Source organism: Trichinella spiralis (genome assembly GCF_000181795.1).
Source record: "Trichinella spiralis strain ISS 195 chromosome Unknown Scfld9, whole genome shotgun sequence".
NCBI lineage: Eukaryota > Metazoa > Nematoda > Enoplea > Trichinellida > Trichinellidae > Trichinella > Trichinella spiralis.
The window spans coordinates 1597333-1617230 of NW_003526948.1; the positions used below are offsets into that span (position 1 = coordinate 1597333).

The following is a 19898-nucleotide window of genomic DNA, read 5'->3' on the forward strand; positions in this document are numbered from 1 at the left end:
TTGTTTTCCTTCACCGATTTATTACTTCTCCTATACCAGAAATTTATACCCACAAACTGGAAGATACTGTGAATACAACAAATTCACGCGCACACGTACACAGACAAGCAGAAATAAATACGAATACGGATACGGATACGGATACTACAAACGCAGACAAGGACGTAACATTCAAATAAAAAACACTCTCAATAAAAGAATAATTAAAAACACAAAGAAATAATTGCAAATTACCACTAATTTGCGAAACATTCCGCTTCAACTTGCATAAATTCTTTCCACAAAGTCGAAGAAGAGACAAACTGATCAAAGTAGGCAGCATCTCGTTCGACATTTGCTTCCACACTTCGAAACACTGCTAGAATGTTGTAATTTCGTGGTCTCTTTTCAATCGTAATAATTATAAAATAATCGTCAGAATTGGGATTCATCAAAACCTAAATATAATGAGAAAAAAATGCATTGTACTACAAACGATAGCATTCATAAACAACAAACTAATGACTACTGACCAAATGCTGCCGTTGTTCGCGTTTGTTTTGAAAAAATTTTAATCTGCCAGAAAATTTGTCAAACAATTTACGCATCAATTTGTTTATTCTAAAAACAAATTAAAGTCGTTATTAAAAATTAAATCGCACCATTGAACAACATACACACGTACAAAATTAAGTTTTACTTACTGAGAGAATGTTTTCTTCGTCAGCATATTTCCTTCAGAGTTGATCACAGAGGCACTGACTGTATGAGTTATTTTAAGCAGATACTCCAATTCAGAACAACTAATTCGCTCTGCCTGAAACAATCATAAGTTGTCGTGAGAACTCTGAAATTCTGCTTTTTTAATTTGCAATTCTTTTCGTGCTCTTTTATATCAAACTGGACAGAATGAATGAATACAGCTCTCACTTTGGGGACCACTTTCCCTTTACCATTGTCCGTATTATCATCCCGCATCAGTTTCTTCCAAATGGAATGTCGCAAGCAGTGAAAAGATGACTGCTCAAAAGTCTTGTTCAAACATTTCTTGACAAGCAAAATAAATTAAAAAAAACAATCGTCAGCTTCTACTAAAGTTCAAAAAACAAAAAGAAAGAAAAAGCAAACAAACATAAAAACGTAGACGCTGTTGTATCAGTTGTTCTTTAACACTGGCAACCGCATCGTTCGGTAAATATTCAAGGCATCTCACGGGTTGAGGACAAAAATAAAAGAACACCTGATCATCAGCTAGCGTTTCAATCAACATCTCTCTCAAACTGTCCTGCAATAAACATAAAATGTGTAAAATGAAAAAAATTTAATTCACAAATTAGCGGTTGACAAAAACCTCTATGCACACACACACACACACACACACACACACATATTATATTGTCCATTTTTTCCTACCTCAGTGACAGCAGAATAACGTTCTTTTCGCTCCAGTATAGCGTTGCTTTGACGTTCAATTTCAAAAATGCTTTCCTAAAAAATTAAAAACCAACAGAAAACATTCCACCTGCGCAACATTTCATTCCACAAAAGCTAAATTCTACTTCTTGCAAAATGCTCGGCAAATTTTTCTGCAAAATTTCTTTTCCTCCTTGTTTTTCACAAATCATTTCAGCAAAATTGTCTCGAACCCAATTTTCGACATGCTGCAACAACGGTTGCAAGCTGAACAAGAACAAAAAATACTGTCATATTACAATTGAAATGTAAAATTTTTATCACAATCGTTACCGATGCTGAAATCTGGCAATTTGCCAATAATGGGAGGACATTTGTCGTCGAGAATTCTTCACGTAAATTGTAAAAACATTCACGTTCAATTGATCAGAAAATGTTTCTGATTCGGATGAATTTAAGGGAAAATTTCCACCGGCAAACATGAATAGACTGTAAGCGGTGTAATTTTCTTCGTCCCCGTTCGTGCCGGAAAATCGAATATTCACTGACCATTTCGAAAGAAAAAAGCCATTGTGCTGCTTGTCGCCTGAATTTTCCCCCATTTTCACCACTCGGAAATCATGCTTCTCTTGTTGCTGCTGACTTTGTTGAAATTTGCTGTGCTCTTCAAGCATGGAATCAAAAATGTCCTCTGATGAACAAGCAACAGGCAACTTAAATGTCACCCTTTCGGCTAAGAATTTTATCCAACCCAGTGAGAACAAGACAACAAAAAAGGGCATATTCTATTCACTTACGATTCAATAAAATGCTATCGGAAAAAATCGGATGTTTGGCGTAATAGTGATAGAAATCTAGCAAAAATGATTGCACGTTGAATCCTTCTGGAAAAAGTGCAAACGCAGTTTCTTCGCCTTCTTCTGCCCTGTCGGCTGTCAATGTCAAAGTTTGCAAATGAAAGTCGTGTACAAACGAGTGAAAGTGACATTTCGTAAGCAAATCGTTGTACAAATCACGTAAACAACTTTTCTAAAATTATTCCAATAAAAAATTAAAAACATACAACTATAGTTTGCAAAGCCTACTGCTTCATATCCGAAAAGATGAAGCATAACTGATGGAAAAACATATAAAATAATTTGTAGATAAGGCGCATCAAACTGTACGTGTAATAGAGCGACACCATCGGTGCAGATACGCAAAAACCAGACACTGTTCCAATTACTCTGATCCTCTGTTTCCCTAATACAATACAGTATAGTACAGTACAGTACAGTACAATACAGTACAATACAATACAATACAGTACCAATAAAACGTATACTCAAAATTTTATCTCAAACATCTGAATTCTAGCTAGATTAGATACAAAACTTACTGTTTCACTGTGACAGGAATTTGAAAAAATTCCACATCCAAATACAATAAATATGAAACGAATTCTTGCAGTAACAGTTTTTGCAAACGCAGCTGCCAACATTCAACTCGGCTTTCTTCTGCTAGACGATTAGGCATGGAATTTACACTCTAAAATTTTAGTGCAGTTGGCAAAATTGAAACAAACAAATTTGACGATAATTATTGAATCAAGTGAAAATACAGTTCCATTTCTCCACGTCGGATCAAACAGTATGGGCAACTGAACCTCTGATACCAGAAGAAACTTCTCAGAAATAGATTCCAATTCCTTTTGCTGAACAAAAAATCAATAAACAACAGTGCAACATTTGTCGTTCAAAATGAAAGCAAAATACAAATTCATACTTCAACAAACTTCTCTGCAGATGATGACTCGTTGGGAAAGTTGAAAATAATTTTGCATAATTTATCGATGAATTTATAATTGTCCAGAGCAATTTGCTGATTATGGACGAAATTGTCCACTTGCTGGTTCAATCCATTTGAACTGGTTGTAGCTACAAATGCAGCGCAAAACGACGTTTTCTCATAATTCGTAAGTAAAGATCCTGCAATTACACGTTTTAATAAAATAGAAATATCCAACTACAACTACGGGGAAAAATTGTCAATGAACTCAATTCCTTCTCTCGAGTAATATTAAAATTAAACTAACCAATTTCCACCGTTTCTGCCTTGGAAAACATCACAGTTCCATTCTTTCCACCATATTTCACCGGCATAAACATCACCGGATTCAGCCATATCATTCTGTTGGGCACGTTTTCAAAAAAACACCAAACCTACCACAAAACGAAACAATTAAAAAACTGTCTGCATAATTTTCCCCATTTCTTACCATGTCTTCCTGATAATTCAGTTTGCATGTGGATATTTGTCTGGCTAAGTTGGACTGATTGTTGACTTCGATCACGGCTGCTTGGATACGATCACGAATAATGTCCACAAACTCACTAGCAAAATTGTAAATGTATAACTTAATCTAAAAGAAAACAGTTTTCACATTCAGAAACAGTTCATACAAAGAAGAAACGAAAAAATTTATCTGCTGCGTAAGTACTTCATTTGCTAAAATTGAAATCAACGCCAGCCTCTGTCTAGTAATAAAGTTCCATTTGCCAGTTTTGTCATCAAATTTAAAAAATGGAAAATGCTTCTGAGCAGTGTAGCCTAAATTGAAAATAATTATAACAAAAAACTGAAAATTCAATAGAAATAACTAACTGATTTCAGTCGAAAGAAATTTATGGATAGTATCTGGAAGATCAGAAATTTCAAGCATTTGTCCAATATTCATGCTATCCTCCCACACATCAAGTGGCATGGAGGCAATAACAATATTACAGTAATCGAGTTGACCAAGTTCAGTCGGTGCCTAAATGTTAAAAGACGCATAAAACACTTCGACTATTATTGCCTGTTCCTGCAGGTTATGTAATAAAAATTTTTCACTGGGCTAATAAAGAATTTGAACTTCGTATAATAATAATAATAATAACAGTAATTCAAATTACCAATGTAGTGTGTTCATCGAGTTTCAAAAGAAAATATGGAACTCTTTTTCCACAATTCAGCTTTTCGAAAGTCAATACGTGATTGTTGCTATTAGAAAATTCTTTCAAGATTTTCATGCATTTCTCAATCAACAGATGCATATCTTTTCCAACATTCAACGAAAATGAGCTCACGTGGACATTATTAAAATGGGAAGAAGCACCAAATTCGAGCCATTTCGTCGCAATGTCATAAAATGTGCTGTTCAAAACCACTTTCGATGGGCTTTCTTCCAACAGGTTGCTCCAGTAATGCATATTAACGTAGGCGTCATTTTGGAAGAAGCTGCTTGTCTGCTGTTCAATAAAAACAAAACATGAAAAGATGTAATATGTTTATATATATACATACATATATTTGTAAAAAATAAAACATTGCATATCATATTATACGTTACCTGATCAGAATCGGACAGAGATCTGGGGATGGAGAATAAGTCATGCAAAACAGTGATCAAACGGACTGAACTGCCGCTCGACAATGATGGTTCATGTGTTCGGCCAAATTCTGAAATCCATACAAGTTTACCAGATGATTGGCATAGTTTTAGAAAGTTTTGAAAAACGACACTAAAAAGAAAAAAAATCTATATATTCCACCTCTCTCTTGAACGAGTGCATAAGCTGATTTCAATTTTTCATGATCTTCAAACAAACAAAACAAAGGTAACGTGAGCAGAGAATACTCCGTAAGCAAGTCAAAGGTGGCATCTTTGATCGCTTGGATCAGCACAGTCATCAAAGTCTGCAAACTGTAAGAACCATGAAACTTAGCAACAAATTTGACGTAGACATTTTCCACAGCATTATCCGTCGTATTTTCTTGGGCATCAGGTGGAGCAGAAATGCGCGCCGCGTTCATTATTAATTCTTCAAAATTATCCAAAAACTGCACTAAATGTTTGTATCCATGTCTAACGTCCAAACAGCAGTTTGAATTGGCAAAGTTCACTTGAATTCCTTGATAGTCAACAAATGACTGCGTGACAAGAGCAATTCCTAAAACAGAGCAATTATGTTTCGATAAATTTACCCATCAAAATTGTACATCACCATCAGAGCCAGAATGCAAAATGCAAATGAACGAGTCATTTGGTTCTGCCTGTGGTGCAAAATTTATTTTCTAAAAAGTGAGTAAAATTTCAACAATCATCAGTTCAACGCAACATTCATCATCAGCCATCATAATACTAACCCACAAACTGTCACTGATAGCTCGATAACACGGTATGTGGCCAGCACCACCCAAAATCTGCCTGAGGTAATAAGAAAAAGCAGGCAAATGCTGTTTCACCAGAGGAGAAGGAACAAAATGAACCGTCGCATCATCACAATTCTTACACAGCAAATGCTGAAAGAAAATGAAACTTGATCATAAATTTTATTTTAATTCAACAACAGAAGATTGATTGCCTTCATATAAGAAAAATGCAGAATCACATTGGGATCATTTTTTATGCAGCTCACTAACATCCTTATAATAAAGTTATCAAAGGCTGCACGTAAGGGTTTGATAACCTTTTCCACCACTTCGAGTCCTTAAAAAATGTACAACATAAACCCCATGGTAATTTTTTTGAATTATTATGAATACACGAAGCAGCTGTGCACACACACACACACACACACACACACACACACACACACACGCACTCACACTCTCACACACACACACACACACACACACACACACACGCACACACACACACACACACACACACACACACACATATATATATATATATATATATATATATAATAAATTCTAATGATAATAATATAATAATTCTAATGATAATTATAATAATCAGCAAAATTTACCTGGAAATTCAATTCCATGTACCGTAACAAACGTGTAATTTAAAAACTTTTCAGAACGTAGCAATCTAATTTTCGCCTAAAACATTTGTATTTTTTTAACTTCCATTTTTTCTAAAACTGTTAAATCATAGATGAATAAATAACTCTATTCCTCTACCATTTTCAATTCTTTACGAAACTGCTTATTACATCTTTTTATCATTCTGTAAGCTTCTGTTTTAAACTCATCATACACCCTAAACGAAAGCACAAAAACAACTGAATCATTTATAATTAACAACAAACCGCTTCTACTGCTTTAACCTTATGTAATAAACGTTTCCTTCTGAATTTTTATACAAAAAGACATTCTGATCATCCGTGTGTCCAAACAGATCGCACAGCACACGTCTGAATAGAGTCGCAGCTGAAAAGACAAAACAGAAAACCATACGGAAAAATGTAACACGAGCCAAATTTATAGTACCTGTGAGACGTTCGCAACATGGATGAAGAGGAAACCAACAATAGGCAACCACCGGGCAAGCAAAATAGGCAGGACCATAATGCCTATCAGCGACCAGATATTCAATTTCATCATCGCTCTTCGCATCCCCTGAACCATCTGCAACAAAGAAATAACTAATCATTTCTCCATTTCTGAATTTCAAAAATTTTAACATAGCAAAACTGATTATAACTTTCTGCAATTATCGAATCTAAATCTGGTGTATATGATGACAAGCGATTGCAACCATCTCTATCATCGATCATCCAATAGGAAGACTTCTTCGTTTTGAACATGCGCTGCAGCAGCATATACTAGAAATTTATACATGCCTGCATTAGAATTCAAATTTTCTGAACAACTAATGAAATTGCATTTTGTACGCAAGCGAAATTTTATTGCAAAGAAAACATTAGAAGTGATTTTATATTTTACTTCATACAAAAACAATAACTGATTTAAGAATGAAATGAAATGGTAACTTTTTTATGTGTATTCAACTGCACTTATTTTGTATGAAATCATCTTACTTGCATATAAAGATTATCCACTTATATATAGTAAGTTTTCAACTTAAAAAAGAAGAAAAGAAAATGATAAATCTATTTAAGCAAATTACATGAAAAATGAACAAAGCACATCATGAAAAACTTACTTGGTTTGTTGTTTTCAATATTTGTACTATTTCATTAAACACTTTGACGAACAAACCTGAATGCCTTCTCTGAGAGCTGTAAAAGGGGAAACAAAAATATGAATAAAAAAGCTGAATAGTCAATCAACTGGTAAGATAAGAAAATTTTGATTGCCTTTGTTGAAAGTACATATCCAGCTTAGTGGTGCCGTTAACTTTGTTCATGTTCATCTGCAGAATAAGCCAGAATTGATTTTCAGCTGAAATTACATAAGCATTAAAAAAATACTTTTGAATAAATAAAAAACATCTCAATAAAATTAAAATTAATTTTTCATTTTAAACAAGTACTACAGTGCAAAATGGTTTGTACAAAAACATGATATCAAAAATGAACACACCTTGTTGCCGTTCTCTGTTTGAAAATTCTTCGCGTAACTGATAAAAGCTTTTTATTATGGATGAAAGTTCGAATTCATACGAATTGAGGTTCGAATAAGAAAGATTAGAACCATCATCGTCCCTTTGCCACGTCGTATTTTTCAAAATACAATTTCTTTTTTCAATAAGCCGTGGTGAAATGTCAGAAAAACTGTGGCACCGACGAAGCGTTCCATCATTACTCCGGCACACAACAGGATTAGGATATTCATCTGCAAGAAAAAATTTAATCAGTAAAAAAAGTATAACGCAACTGCTCAAATAATATTACTGTAAGTGTCCGAATTCCGGAGCAATGATACTTGATTTTCATCAGTACTGTTAATTTTACATTCTCTGATGATAAAATAATCTTCTGCACAACGCTTGACAATACAATTAGAAACATTCAACTTCATCAAACGGTCCAAAAACTGTTTCAGACTTTCAGGGCAATCCAGGACAAACAAAAGTGGGATAGTGTTCCAATGAACTGATATTTCAAGATTGAGAGGAGTTCTGAGTACGCATTTAATATGTTTGACAACTGCCTCAATGACAGCATCATTTATAATTGGCAATCTTGAATATCCGCAGATGATCTCGCTACGTATCAGCAACACTACCTAAAATTCACAAAAATGAAAACCAAACGCATAAAAGCAACAAACATAAACACACACATACCCTGTTGTAAAAAGATATCAAAGCAGACTTGTGAGCAGTAGGCAAAACATAAAGATGTCTGCTGGCATTAACCAGCACTCTAGAAAAGATAAATGTCAAGAAAAAACTTTATAAAGTATATCGTAAGAACACACTTTCCGTCATAAAATTTCTTCCGGTTCCAGTTCATATTATTAACAATTTCTCTCTGCACAGTGTTCCGCGACCAAAACCCAACCTCTAATGGTGTAAGGTCCAAAGTAAGTATGTTGAATTGAAGAACTACTCGAATGCATTCCATATCGTTTGACCAATCGTTTATTTCACCTCGTCGAAACAAATCCACTAAAATATTAACAAAAAAATGAAACCATAAATAAATAAACAACCCAATAAGAAAACCAATCAAATACCTATGCAAGTTGGCAAACTATCCACTCGAAAGTTATACTGCTTGTTGCCAATGAAAACTGAACAAGAAATTTGTAAGAATATTGGATGTTGATAACATTGCGGTTCGCTACACTGCAGTTCAAATTCTCTTTCAGAAATGTCGTCCAATTGCAGAGATAGCTTAAAATTATCAAGTTAATAAAACCCATCGAAACAAACTAACAGAAACAAATTTTATCCATATGAAATGTAAAAAATACACAATAATAAACACCAACCTCGCCCAACACAAAACTTTCATATGAATCCGAACTGCTACTGCTACTGACTGACTCTGAAAATAAATTTCAAAACATCAATCACTGAAATAATTTAAAATTCCTTCTCTAATATTATAATTAATGCAAATTGTTAAAAATCTATAATTTTCAATTTCCTGAAATTCTAACTGTGTAAAAAAGTGGAATAAAATGTAAAATCCATCTGCTACCAGAACTTAAATTATCTGCAAATAGCATATCAGGCGGATGCCCAGAATCATTGGATGAAAACAACTCAGCAGTTGACAGACTTTCAACGTCACTATTATTTGCTCCTTCATCCAATGAATGCAAAAGCTATAAAAATGAAGACAAAAAATGAAAATGAATAAGCACATCTGAATATGAATTAAATTAAAATTTCTCTGCCAACTTTTCATTACCCTTGAATCGTTTTGCAATGGCTTGCAAATGAGATAATCAGTACATGTGGGAATCGTTTGGAAATAATTTTGAAGAACAGCTTGAAACAAATTTCTAGCCTTTTCTTGACCAACTGAATCACAATCCGGAAGGTTAAACAAAGGTGATGTTCTTCCAGTAAAACTGCTGCAAGGGTAGAAAAAAAATAATCAAAAATGATTTGATAAAGAAAACGATTTATCATTGATGTACACACTTCATACCTGTTAACTGTGAGCCATTTCTCAACGGCAATGTCCATCAAACGAAAGCAACACAAGTCATCTGAATCGCTCATATTTTGATAATCAACCAAGTGATGGCATTCAGTATGCAAAAATTCAGTTATATCCAATTCCAAAGTGCCTTCTACACAGTGACTTTCGATTGCAAAGCGAATATCAGACTCATATACTGGAAATTCAGCACAAAGACTCTGAAAAACTATGTGTCAACAAGCAATATTATAATAATATTTAATTGAAACAAAACTGCTTAAATAAAAAGGTTCGATAAAAAATTCTTTCTCACACTGACCTTATATATCCCACAGACAAAACAATCCATGTAGGAGTCGTGCAAAGTAGCTACTTCAGCACAAAAGTTATAACTCCCCATGCAGTTGGTACAGCATGATAATTCTTCACCATTCAATGGATAACATTCTTGATGTAGTTCAATTTCATCCAGCAATGATATTTGCCGATGCAAAGAGCTCAATGTGCCCTCTTCTTGCACAGTTACATTGTGATACTCCTTCACTCGATCTAAATCATAGTCGAAACCAATGCTGTAAATCTTTTGTGGGCACAAGTAGAACACCATTAACGGAAAACATAATTTTGACCACTGTGCTCCCAAAACATTTCTTAATAAATTGCGGTCCGGTTCCTCATGCATAAGATCAATGTCTCCCAATGTCATTGGAGCAAATGTGATCATATAATGCATCGACTGCGACAAGTGTAGCGCAAAATAAAACAAACGTGGTAGTTCTAGAGCGGGACTTCTGCCACCCGCTTGAAACAACTCCAGACGTTTGCGCATCGGTGCCAACCATTTGACATCCGGATGCTCACATCTTTCAAACCGTCTCAAAAACAATTTCCAAATTTCAAAAAGCAACGGTTTGTTCACTATACAAACACAATTACTGTACTTCTCACCCAGCCTAGTGTAAAATAACTCGTGCACACACTGGGCAGTTTGCCGGAAAATTGGTTCGCCGCTTTCTAAAACATTTAAATTATACGCTTTCCTATCTTACATATAAATATGAAGAAAATAATCGCCTCTATCAAGGTTAATCTATTCAGGCATGAACATGGGGCAATAAATTATTAAGATATGAGCAACAGGAGACAAAAACTAGTAAAAACACTCACTGAACTTCAATACATACATGACAGAATAGTATAATGATGATAATAATTTGTTTATAATACCTGAAACTATTGCAAAATGAAACATTCAAAATAAAGCTAATATGATTTGAAATTCACCATTTACCCTCTATAAAAATATGCAAGAAAAAATATCGCATTTGTATTTATTTTCTTTCAAATTTCATTTAATTATAAATAAATAGTTCATTTTTTTATTTATAATTAAATATTTTCTGTCAAAGTTGTTGTTTATCGCATCATGTGCATTTTCATTTTTAGGTTTCACTACTTGTACTTGATTGCATACCGTGAAAATTGCTTATTTCAGTTAATCATTATAACTTACCGTTTTTTCTCTCGTGTAGTCACGACAAATAAATCTAATTATTCAGAATAAAGAATTAACTTTTAAATCAAAAGTTGATATTTAACATTTCACGAAACATTAATTATGAAATCAAACAAAATATCATACTGACCATCAGTCACGGTGGCAGTATCTAGCAGCAGTGTTGTCAAATGGCACGAATGAAGAAGCTCGTTCAGGCAAAAATTGCCAAAATAAAATTGAGCTTGATCTGAACTAGCCATTGCTTCAACGCATCTGAGCCCGTAGCGACGCAATGTTCTAAAATAAAAAGCCTAAAGTTCATCATAATTTATTCCTTCTACAATTTACGAAGAACTAAAATGATCAACTTACAATTTCGTACAAATTCTATGTACAGACAAAAGAGAGGATAAAATTGCAAGTGTACAGAAAAAACAAAAAGTAAAAACTAGATAACCACTACACCACAGCAAAAGAAAAGCCACTACATCTGAAAGAGAAAATGACAATCAGAATCATTAAAATATAAAGAAAAACCTCTTTCATAAAACACAAATTCATTTAACCGACCACTTCAGTGGTAAATGAAATTATGAAGAGAAATTTAACTGCTAGCTAGGTGGCAAGCAAGCAAAGGCGCTCGCAATGAATGAAATGTAACAGAGAACAGACAAAAGATGGACTGACTAAATATCTGACTCAGTGACTGAAAAGATCAGCAACAGAGATCATATAATAATAAGAATAAGAATAAGAATAAGAAAGCTAACTAGTGAGTTGTTCGCTTGACAGAAGGAAAGCGATCAACTAAGCAGAAATCTCTTCTTTGCTCAGCCTAACTCAACCAGACTGTGAACTGACTGATTGGCCAATTGAACATTTAGGCGACCACTTCTCACCGACTGATTGGCTGTGAAATATACAGCATTAATGCGCAGTGGAGAAAAATGTCCACGACGATGAATTGCAAAGTAACTCCACCTAGCGGATTGCAGCAGAAACGATGCAACTTACAGCTGACTCATCTCAGTGATTACTGTAGACGATCAAAAGCATAGCATAAGCAAGCTACTGCTGTTTATGAAAATAAAAGAAAGAAAAGGGCAAGCTTATGTAGATTTTTAAAAAATTTCAGTTGTGTTTCAAAGTAAAATTGGAATTAAAAAAATGATTTTGAAAGGAAAGCACAACTATAAATAAAATGTAAACAACTCGCCTAAAAATAACCGAACAAATGTATGCAATGTGTCTTACTGGTCAGGCAAAGATTTCCAAACAATCTCTTTAGGACTACGCAAAGTTATTCGAATATGTTTATGATAACAAAACTGTTCCACTTGTTTTGCAACCACTAGACGTCGTATAAGTTGAAAATCTTCTTTGTATATCTTCAAAAAAATAAAAATAGAGTTTTTAAATTTGTATTAATAGCAACTGTAGTGAAAATTTAAAATAAATATATATATTTTGTTTACTACTTTGAAAGAGCAATGCAACAGACCGGATGGATACAGTACCAATTTTCAGTATAAAGATACAAATTGAAGAAACGAATGAGACACAGAAATTACACACATGAGTTGAATGAAAAGCAAAAATATTTTGAAATCAGTTGACCTACTTATTATTTCCTCAAAAGAAAAGGAAAAAAGTGAAATATTTGGTTGGACATTAAATCAGATATTCGCCCCTATTCAGTAACAGCCTGCAATGCGTGCAAAAAGAACAGAATAACAACGAAGCAGAGATTGAGGAAGTTCAAGGGGAAGAAATGAATGTCTCAGACTATGGTTCACAGTTCGTTACCAAACAACGCAACCAATCTAGCAATGGAGAATAAGAAGAAAAACAAAATGCCAAGCTGCTGCAAAATGCTCGCTTGAAGAGACAACCATCGTTCCCCACCCCTATTACTTTACTGCTGCTCCTTCCGCCTGTAGAATAATAATAATAATAATAATAATAATGGAAAATTTCCATTTCTTCTCGATCGTTTTCACTTGTGAACAAAAATCATAAACTGTAGCAATTTTTCAATTTCATACTTACAATACTTAAAAAAAACCAGAAAAATTAATGGATAAATTGGATATATAGTTGGTCGAAAAAGCGAATTCACGCTCGCCTGCAGCGAACGCCAGCGCAAATTCGCAACTGACGAGCGACAAGGAAAACAATCCAGCATTTGGAAAATGACGACCAATCAGAATCGACAAATGAAAATGTTGCTCCACTACGACACTGCACTCTACGACCGGAGCGCATTTTCACGACAATATTTGTCAAAAAAGAAAACACTATTATTCACTAATTCAAAGTTCAAATTTGAATGTATTTTTTTCTCAAACTTTAATCATTCGATCAATTAATTATTACAGAAATTGAAATTTTCTCAAATCACAGAGTTCTAATAAAAAAGTTGTTTTTTTTTCTTTAAAAATATTTTTTCAAAAAAAATACAACCTGTGGTGCATTTTTCTTTTTAATTATGATAATATTATATTAAAATGGTCAATGTAGTGAAAAAAAAATATTTATTTCAAATATTGAAATTCAGACATTTGTGTTTTTTTTTGCTTTTTTCCACCTCCCTCTTTGTTGTCCCATCAATTGTAGTACAGTAGAATAGTATACGTTCATGCCTACTGTACAAGCGAACGATAAAAGCAGTTTTGCTTTTCGTTTCGCACGGCTGAAAATTCGTATAGTAGAGAAAATCAATATTGCATAATAATGAGCGAAGAAAATTGCACAAGCTGCCCTTCTTCAACACCACCATCCAACCCCCATCCGCCTTCGGGCAGAACATAGCGATAAGATCTCGCCGATTCGTACCCGGAAGTTGAGCATTTGGTCGTCTTGTTTTGCCAATTTCAATTCATTGTAATATATACCAAGTGTAGCTTTGAAAAGGATAATTTTAAAATAAAATTTCAAAGCCAAACAAATGCAAAAAAAAGAAGCCCAATTTGCAATTGCAAAAATTACAAAAATAACAAAAGTGATTTTTTGATTTAAAGAAAAGTGAAAATAATATTTAAAAAAAATAAATAATTTTCTGTTGACCATATCGAAAAGAACAGAAAATTTCTACGTGCAATATAATTTTGGAAAAAGCATAAAGAGTTGAAAAGAAAAACTAAAAAAAATGCATTAACCGTTGCCTGGGTTACCGATTTTAATAATGTTGTTGATTTGCCGATTTTTGAATTTCAATTTTGAAACTAACCGCCATGCTGTTTCCATTTGAACCATGGACGAAACAGACAAATGTGTATTTTATCATTTCCAAGATGGTGAAAGAGAAAATAGAGAAACTTTTCAACTGTGAAACGGCCAGCAAGCACAAAATACACCGAACGAGCAAAGGCAAATAATGAGCATGTGTCAAAAGTTTTTCTTTTTCAACCGTCCGAAAAAGAGTGATTTGTTGACGACAAAATGAAAAATTTATGATCAACAAAAATTATCACACGCCTAGCGGGGAATTATGCGAAAAATGGAAACTTGAAAGAAAACGCCTGACGTGCGGCTTCTTTTTGAAAGAGGGAAAAAAATATCCATCAACTGCAATTTGCACAGTTGAACGACGACAACAAACAACGACGAGAAACAATTTTTACCCATCAGGCGAACCGAAACGCTCGGTTGCTTCACTTGCAAAAAAGAAATATGTATACATACATACATACATATATATATATATACGCTCCAACAAAATGACAAATGACGGTTCCTAGACCTGCCAACAACTCGGCACAAACCTTGGCAAAATTTCAACCTCACGCAAACAAAAAGAAAATCCACACCGCTTCATGCAAGCTATCCTATTTTTCAACAAATTTTAAATTCTGCTTCATTTGTCTTCCTATTTTCCACATCCCCTACATCTTCTTCACTACATTCTACGCTATATCGCTGTAGAATAAATAACTTCAGCTCAGAATATAACAACAAACAAGAAAAATATCAAATAAACCATTTGTGCGAGCAAATTAATATACATCTTGTGTATTAAAAATTGTAAATTGTAACTAAACTTTCTCTAAGAACTGAATAAATGAAATATATATATATATACCTGATTGAAAAGCTTTTCTGCTCGTTGCTTGGATACTGTAGATAGTTGCTCGTTGAAAGATTCTACCCAAATTTCGGTAACAATTTCCGTTTCGTGAATGGGAAATTTTTCATAATCAACCGTACACGAAATGCTCATATCGGGACGAATACTAAAAGATAAAAGATTATTTAAAAAAATAATAATTAAACATTGCTTATTTTTAATAACAGTAATAAAATATACTCGAAATATTTCATGTTTTCATAAATATTACGATGAAAATCTCCACCAGTATAAATTGGAGGATAGATAACGTATTGAATTAAAAATGTCGACAATTCTTCAGTTATGTCATTCTGAATTGTAAAAATAAGACACAAATTATTATGATTTTTTAATACTTGTTGTTGAATTTCTTTGACCAAAGTGGTGAACCCTTCCTCGCTGTGGGCAATGCGAAAACCGGTTTTCAAAACCCTTCTAAAACGAAATACTGCATGCGTCAAAAATTTGCATTTCCTCGCGCCCACTTTATCATTTACTGTAAAATAAGTTGCAAAATGAAAAGCACCGAATTTGGTGGAAAATTTCTCACAAAACCGGGCAAATTCAAATACCAAAAATATCTTCTGAAAAATTTTTCAAAAAATTATTATTATTATTATTATTATGTTGTATTGTTTTTGGTCAATTTGCGAATAATACTTGAAATGAAAATATCGTCCGACGGTAACGTTACTAGGCCACGTGTTCATTTCACTATCTTGAAACGAAGCAAAAGGAAAAACAGGAGCACTGTTATGCCTGAACAGTAAATAATAATAATAATAAGCAACTACAAATAATAAATTGAAAAAATACCTGACGAGAAGCTTTTCCAATGGTCTCGTCAGTAAGAAGCATGCATTTGCATCATATTCGGTTGAATTGGAACAATGTTGATCAGCATAATTGGAATTTTTTTCACTTATCAATGGTAATTTGCTCAACTGATTTTTCATATCGGTTATAATCTGAAAAAAGATGAGAAAAATAAAGTACAAAAAAATAATCAGAACAAACATTATATAATTTCAAAATAAATAAATAAATAATATTCATAATCAGCTACTTGGTCCCGTTGAGAAGGCGATATTTCTTTGGAAAAGGCGAAATGACAAACTCCCACGAATGAATGCAAAATGAATTTGAGCAAATAAAACGATGGTGCTTTATCATCTTCGGTGAAACCGGATTTGATAAACGATACGAAAGATGTGCCTTTGTCCAGTGAAAATGTTGTGTAATTTTTGAAAAATACTTTCAAAGCATCAAATGCTTGATCACAGTTCACTTTATTCAACGTTCCACTGTCGTCAGTGGAACTGTATACCGAACCGATTGGAACGCGATTATTCAAAATCAAACTGAAGCTTTCCACGTTGAACCATTTGGACCTAAATTTTCACATTTCCATTCTGAAATATTTCCAATCAAATACATCAATACCATTCGTTGATATCTAACAATCCAACAGTACCCCAGAAAGTGCAAAACGTCTCCAACGCTTTCAATCTGTCCCTGAAAAATCATATCGATAATTTCATTATTTGCATATCTCCTTCTTCTACGTACAAGCTACACATCACATGCAATTTCAATATGCTTGCACTGAGCTTGTTTCGATACCTAGACGAACATTGTTTTCAAACAAAAGTAATACACAAATATTATTTTTTAATTAAACAAAAAATAATAATTAATACCAGCGTGGATTTTGCAAATGTTCACCAGAAATCAGATCGTAAATTGGCATGCCTTCTTCTATTACTGGCGGTATTGAGTGGAAAAACAAATTGGTAGAATATAATTCAAATTGTTCTAGCAAACAGTCATTTTTCCAATGTCTAAAATTTAAACAATCGAAATAAACAAACACTCAAGCTCAATTTCACACATACTCGGATATATTTTCCATCAATTCGCATTTCAATGCATTTCGAGCGTTCAAATAGCTAACAGATGCGGTTGTATTTTTCAAAACTGCACTCATTTTCGCAACAGTCCACTCAACTGTCAAAGGTCTACAATTTTTCATTGTTGAAAAAAATTCGTGTCGTCTTTTTTCTCCAAATTAAATACAATTGTACCTGCCAACATTTAACAAATCGCTGATTACGGTACATTTGAAAACTGTCGACTGGCCTAGACAACGCATCATGTGCACTTGAATGTTTCCCACCGCTGAAGCAAAACATTGCAAATAAATAAATAAATATTAACACTATTTAGCATTAATAAAGAAATTCAAAAAATTAATACAATTCTGAACACTACGAATTGTAAAGCCTTCTGAAATACGAATTTTCAACATCAACTGCAATTTGGCATTCACTTCTTGTCTCTTTTGAACTGTTTGAAAAGATGAACTGAACAAAAAGCAATTATTAGCACTGATTTTTGCAAATCAAAAACAAATCAACTTTCTTACTCGATCTGCAAAGCAGAATTGATCAAATTTGGTGCTACCGGCTCGCCGTCTGGCACCGTTTGGACAAAAATCGCACGCTGATATATGGTCATTTTATTTTCCTCTTGATTCAGCTGAAACAATAACAATATTGCATATTTTGTTCATCAAATTTGGCAATTACCAAATTTTCCACGTCAATATAACAACCGTTCAGTGAATTAATAACGTATTGTATATTTTCAACGCAAGAAACTTGGCCGAGAATACTGTCGCAGGCACTGCGAGACCAACAATACTACAAAAAGATAAAAGGGAAATTAATTAATTAATTAATTAATTAATTAATATCAAATTTACTGGGATAAAATGAACACGAATGTTAAGAGCACGAAGACGATTTGTAAAATTTCTATCCTTCAACTTGCCCAACCAATGATCATTGACAACACTATCCAAAAGGATAATATCTGAATTGAAATTCGTTCAAAAATAAATAAACAAAAAATTAATAATAAAATAAACAAAAAAACATTAACTTGTAGTAGAGATGGATTGTGAAAAATCGACCATCGATATGGCCAGCTCAATTGCATCCGGTAAAGAAAACCTATTCGAAGCGAGCCATTGTTGAACATGTCGCTCGACGCTCTTTCCAATGGCTAAACGTTGTTGTTTTGTACGCCATGGTGTTTCATCTGCCAAAAGTGGCTAAAACAAGCAAAAGGATGCTTTTCATTTTATTTTTATTTTGCAAATATCAAAGTTACTTTCAAACTAATTGAATAATTATAATAAACAACTTGTGTACCATAAACATCAGTAGTATTAGCAATTAATAATCAAGCTAATTCAAATGGAAATATTTTACTTCTGCATTAAATTGTTATTCCATCGATAAACTTACCAGTTGACAAAAATTTTGAGAATAATATTCGTTCAAACAAAGAAGTTTAGCTTGAAATTTTTCGTATTGTTTTCGAATTGACGACAGCACTGATTGTACATTGGAACTACTAAGCGTAACATTAAGTGCCAAAATCTACAAGGTGAAATATTAGTTTGGCAAGGGAAAACTTTTATTTTTTGCACTAAATTCATTGTTTACTTCACATGTTGGAAAAGAGTCGCTTGTTGAACAGGCGATCACCGACAATATAAGCTTTGGACAATAAGACAACCGGGTGTGAAAAGGTTGAAACTGAAAATTTTGTCGAACAAAAAAAATGCAAAAAAAAAATTATCAATCGTACCGGCTGCAAAAGACCTACAAGCGCTTCTTCAAAATAACAAAATGTTCCTTTTGTAGAGTGTTCGTGTATTTGCTAGTAGAAATTAAAATAAAAATTGAACAAGCAGCAATTTTGATTTGGTTTCCATTTGGAAAAAAATTAACGAATATTACTTCAATTGAAACCGACGCGGGATAATTTAAAATGAATGTCACCCTCGCTTTTGTAGTAAAAAAGTTTACAATCGACTTGGATACTAGTTGATATTGTTCATATCCGGCAGGATATGCTGTACAAAGTTCAACTTTATCCTGTAATTATACACGCAAAGTTGAAATTTCAAAAAATGCATCTAAAGAAACAACTCATAATACCGAGTATTGTTCTTTCAGTTGAAAAATTTTTGAAAAGTTTTCAACGTACCATTGAGAAAGTGATGCGAAATTAAAAAAAGTATTATCATTGACTTTTGCAATAATCACATCAGCACCTTGAACAAATTTTTCCGACGATTGCATCCTTAAAAAGAACTTTTTCAAGAACAACTGTTCAAATGTTTAAACGTAAATTATAATGTTTCACAATTAAAAACTGTGATGTAACTGAAATTACATTGCAAAAGAAATTTCCATTCATTTGGCATTATATGACTAAACATTAAAAAATTGCCAAAAAAATATATATGGTGCATTATTTTTTCTTAAAGTTACAAACTTATAAACTATTACATCAATGCAATTGCAGATTATAATTTATAATTGCTGTATTATAATTACAATAACGCTCCTCTTTCTTTATCATTTCAAGAATGCAATTTTAGAATTACTGTGCTTAAGAAAAAATTAAGTAGATGAAAAAATAGTCATCAAATATTTGCCTTTCTTTTAATTTAAACTTTGAAGAATAATTTCAAATTTTACGTGTATATTTC

General features: G+C 33.2%; 1 protein-coding gene across 1 annotated transcript; it reads right to left on the reverse strand.

Annotated features, from left to right (window-relative positions):
• Positions 1-236: 236 nt before the first annotated feature.
• Positions 237-19485, reverse strand: Tsp_11664 (hypothetical protein). The gene is made up of 48 exons (XM_003371408.1): positions 19342-19485; positions 19141-19278; positions 18643-18777; positions 18306-18446; positions 17757-17869; positions 17227-17349; positions 16775-16846; positions 16398-16722; positions 16148-16299; positions 15992-16090; positions 15305-15455; positions 13811-13915; positions 12478-12611; positions 11372-11520; positions 10893-10952; positions 10045-10739; positions 9732-9943; positions 9489-9654; positions 9235-9402; positions 9009-9119; positions 8806-8965; positions 8548-8737; positions 8414-8492; positions 8079-8352; positions 7708-7959; positions 7384-7438; positions 6652-6824; positions 6489-6591; positions 6343-6421; positions 6186-6261; positions 5832-5902; positions 5560-5715; positions 5418-5487; positions 4965-5363; positions 4763-4872; positions 4326-4661; positions 3872-4009; positions 3650-3793; positions 3467-3593; positions 3157-3359; positions 2957-3085; positions 2190-2421; positions 1726-2125; positions 1488-1659; positions 1112-1264; positions 684-796; positions 513-600; positions 237-437 (listed from the first exon to the last, which is right to left on the reverse strand). Exons 1-48 carry the CDS (start codon positions 19483-19485, stop codon positions 237-239), a joined length of 8076 nt encoding a protein of 2691 aa, XP_003371456.1.
• Between the last annotated feature and the right edge of the window lie 413 nt (positions 19486-19898).

What these genes read in the sequence shown, in the direction of transcription:
- Tsp_11664 (XM_003371408.1), bottom strand. Translation starts at nt 19,485, where the DNA reads ATGCAATCGTCGGAAAAATTTGTTCAAGGTGCTGATGTGATTATTGCA. An exon ending in TTGATGGAAAATATATCCGA is followed by an intron (nt 16,847 to 17,226) that starts GTATGTGTGAAA and finishes ATGATTTTTCAG; the next exon opens with GGACAGATTGAAAGCGTTGG. An exon ending in ATTGCCAGATTTCAGCATCG is followed by an intron (nt 1,660 to 1,725) that starts GTAACGATTGTG and finishes GTTCTTGTTCAG; the next exon opens with CTTGCAACCGTTGTTGCAGC.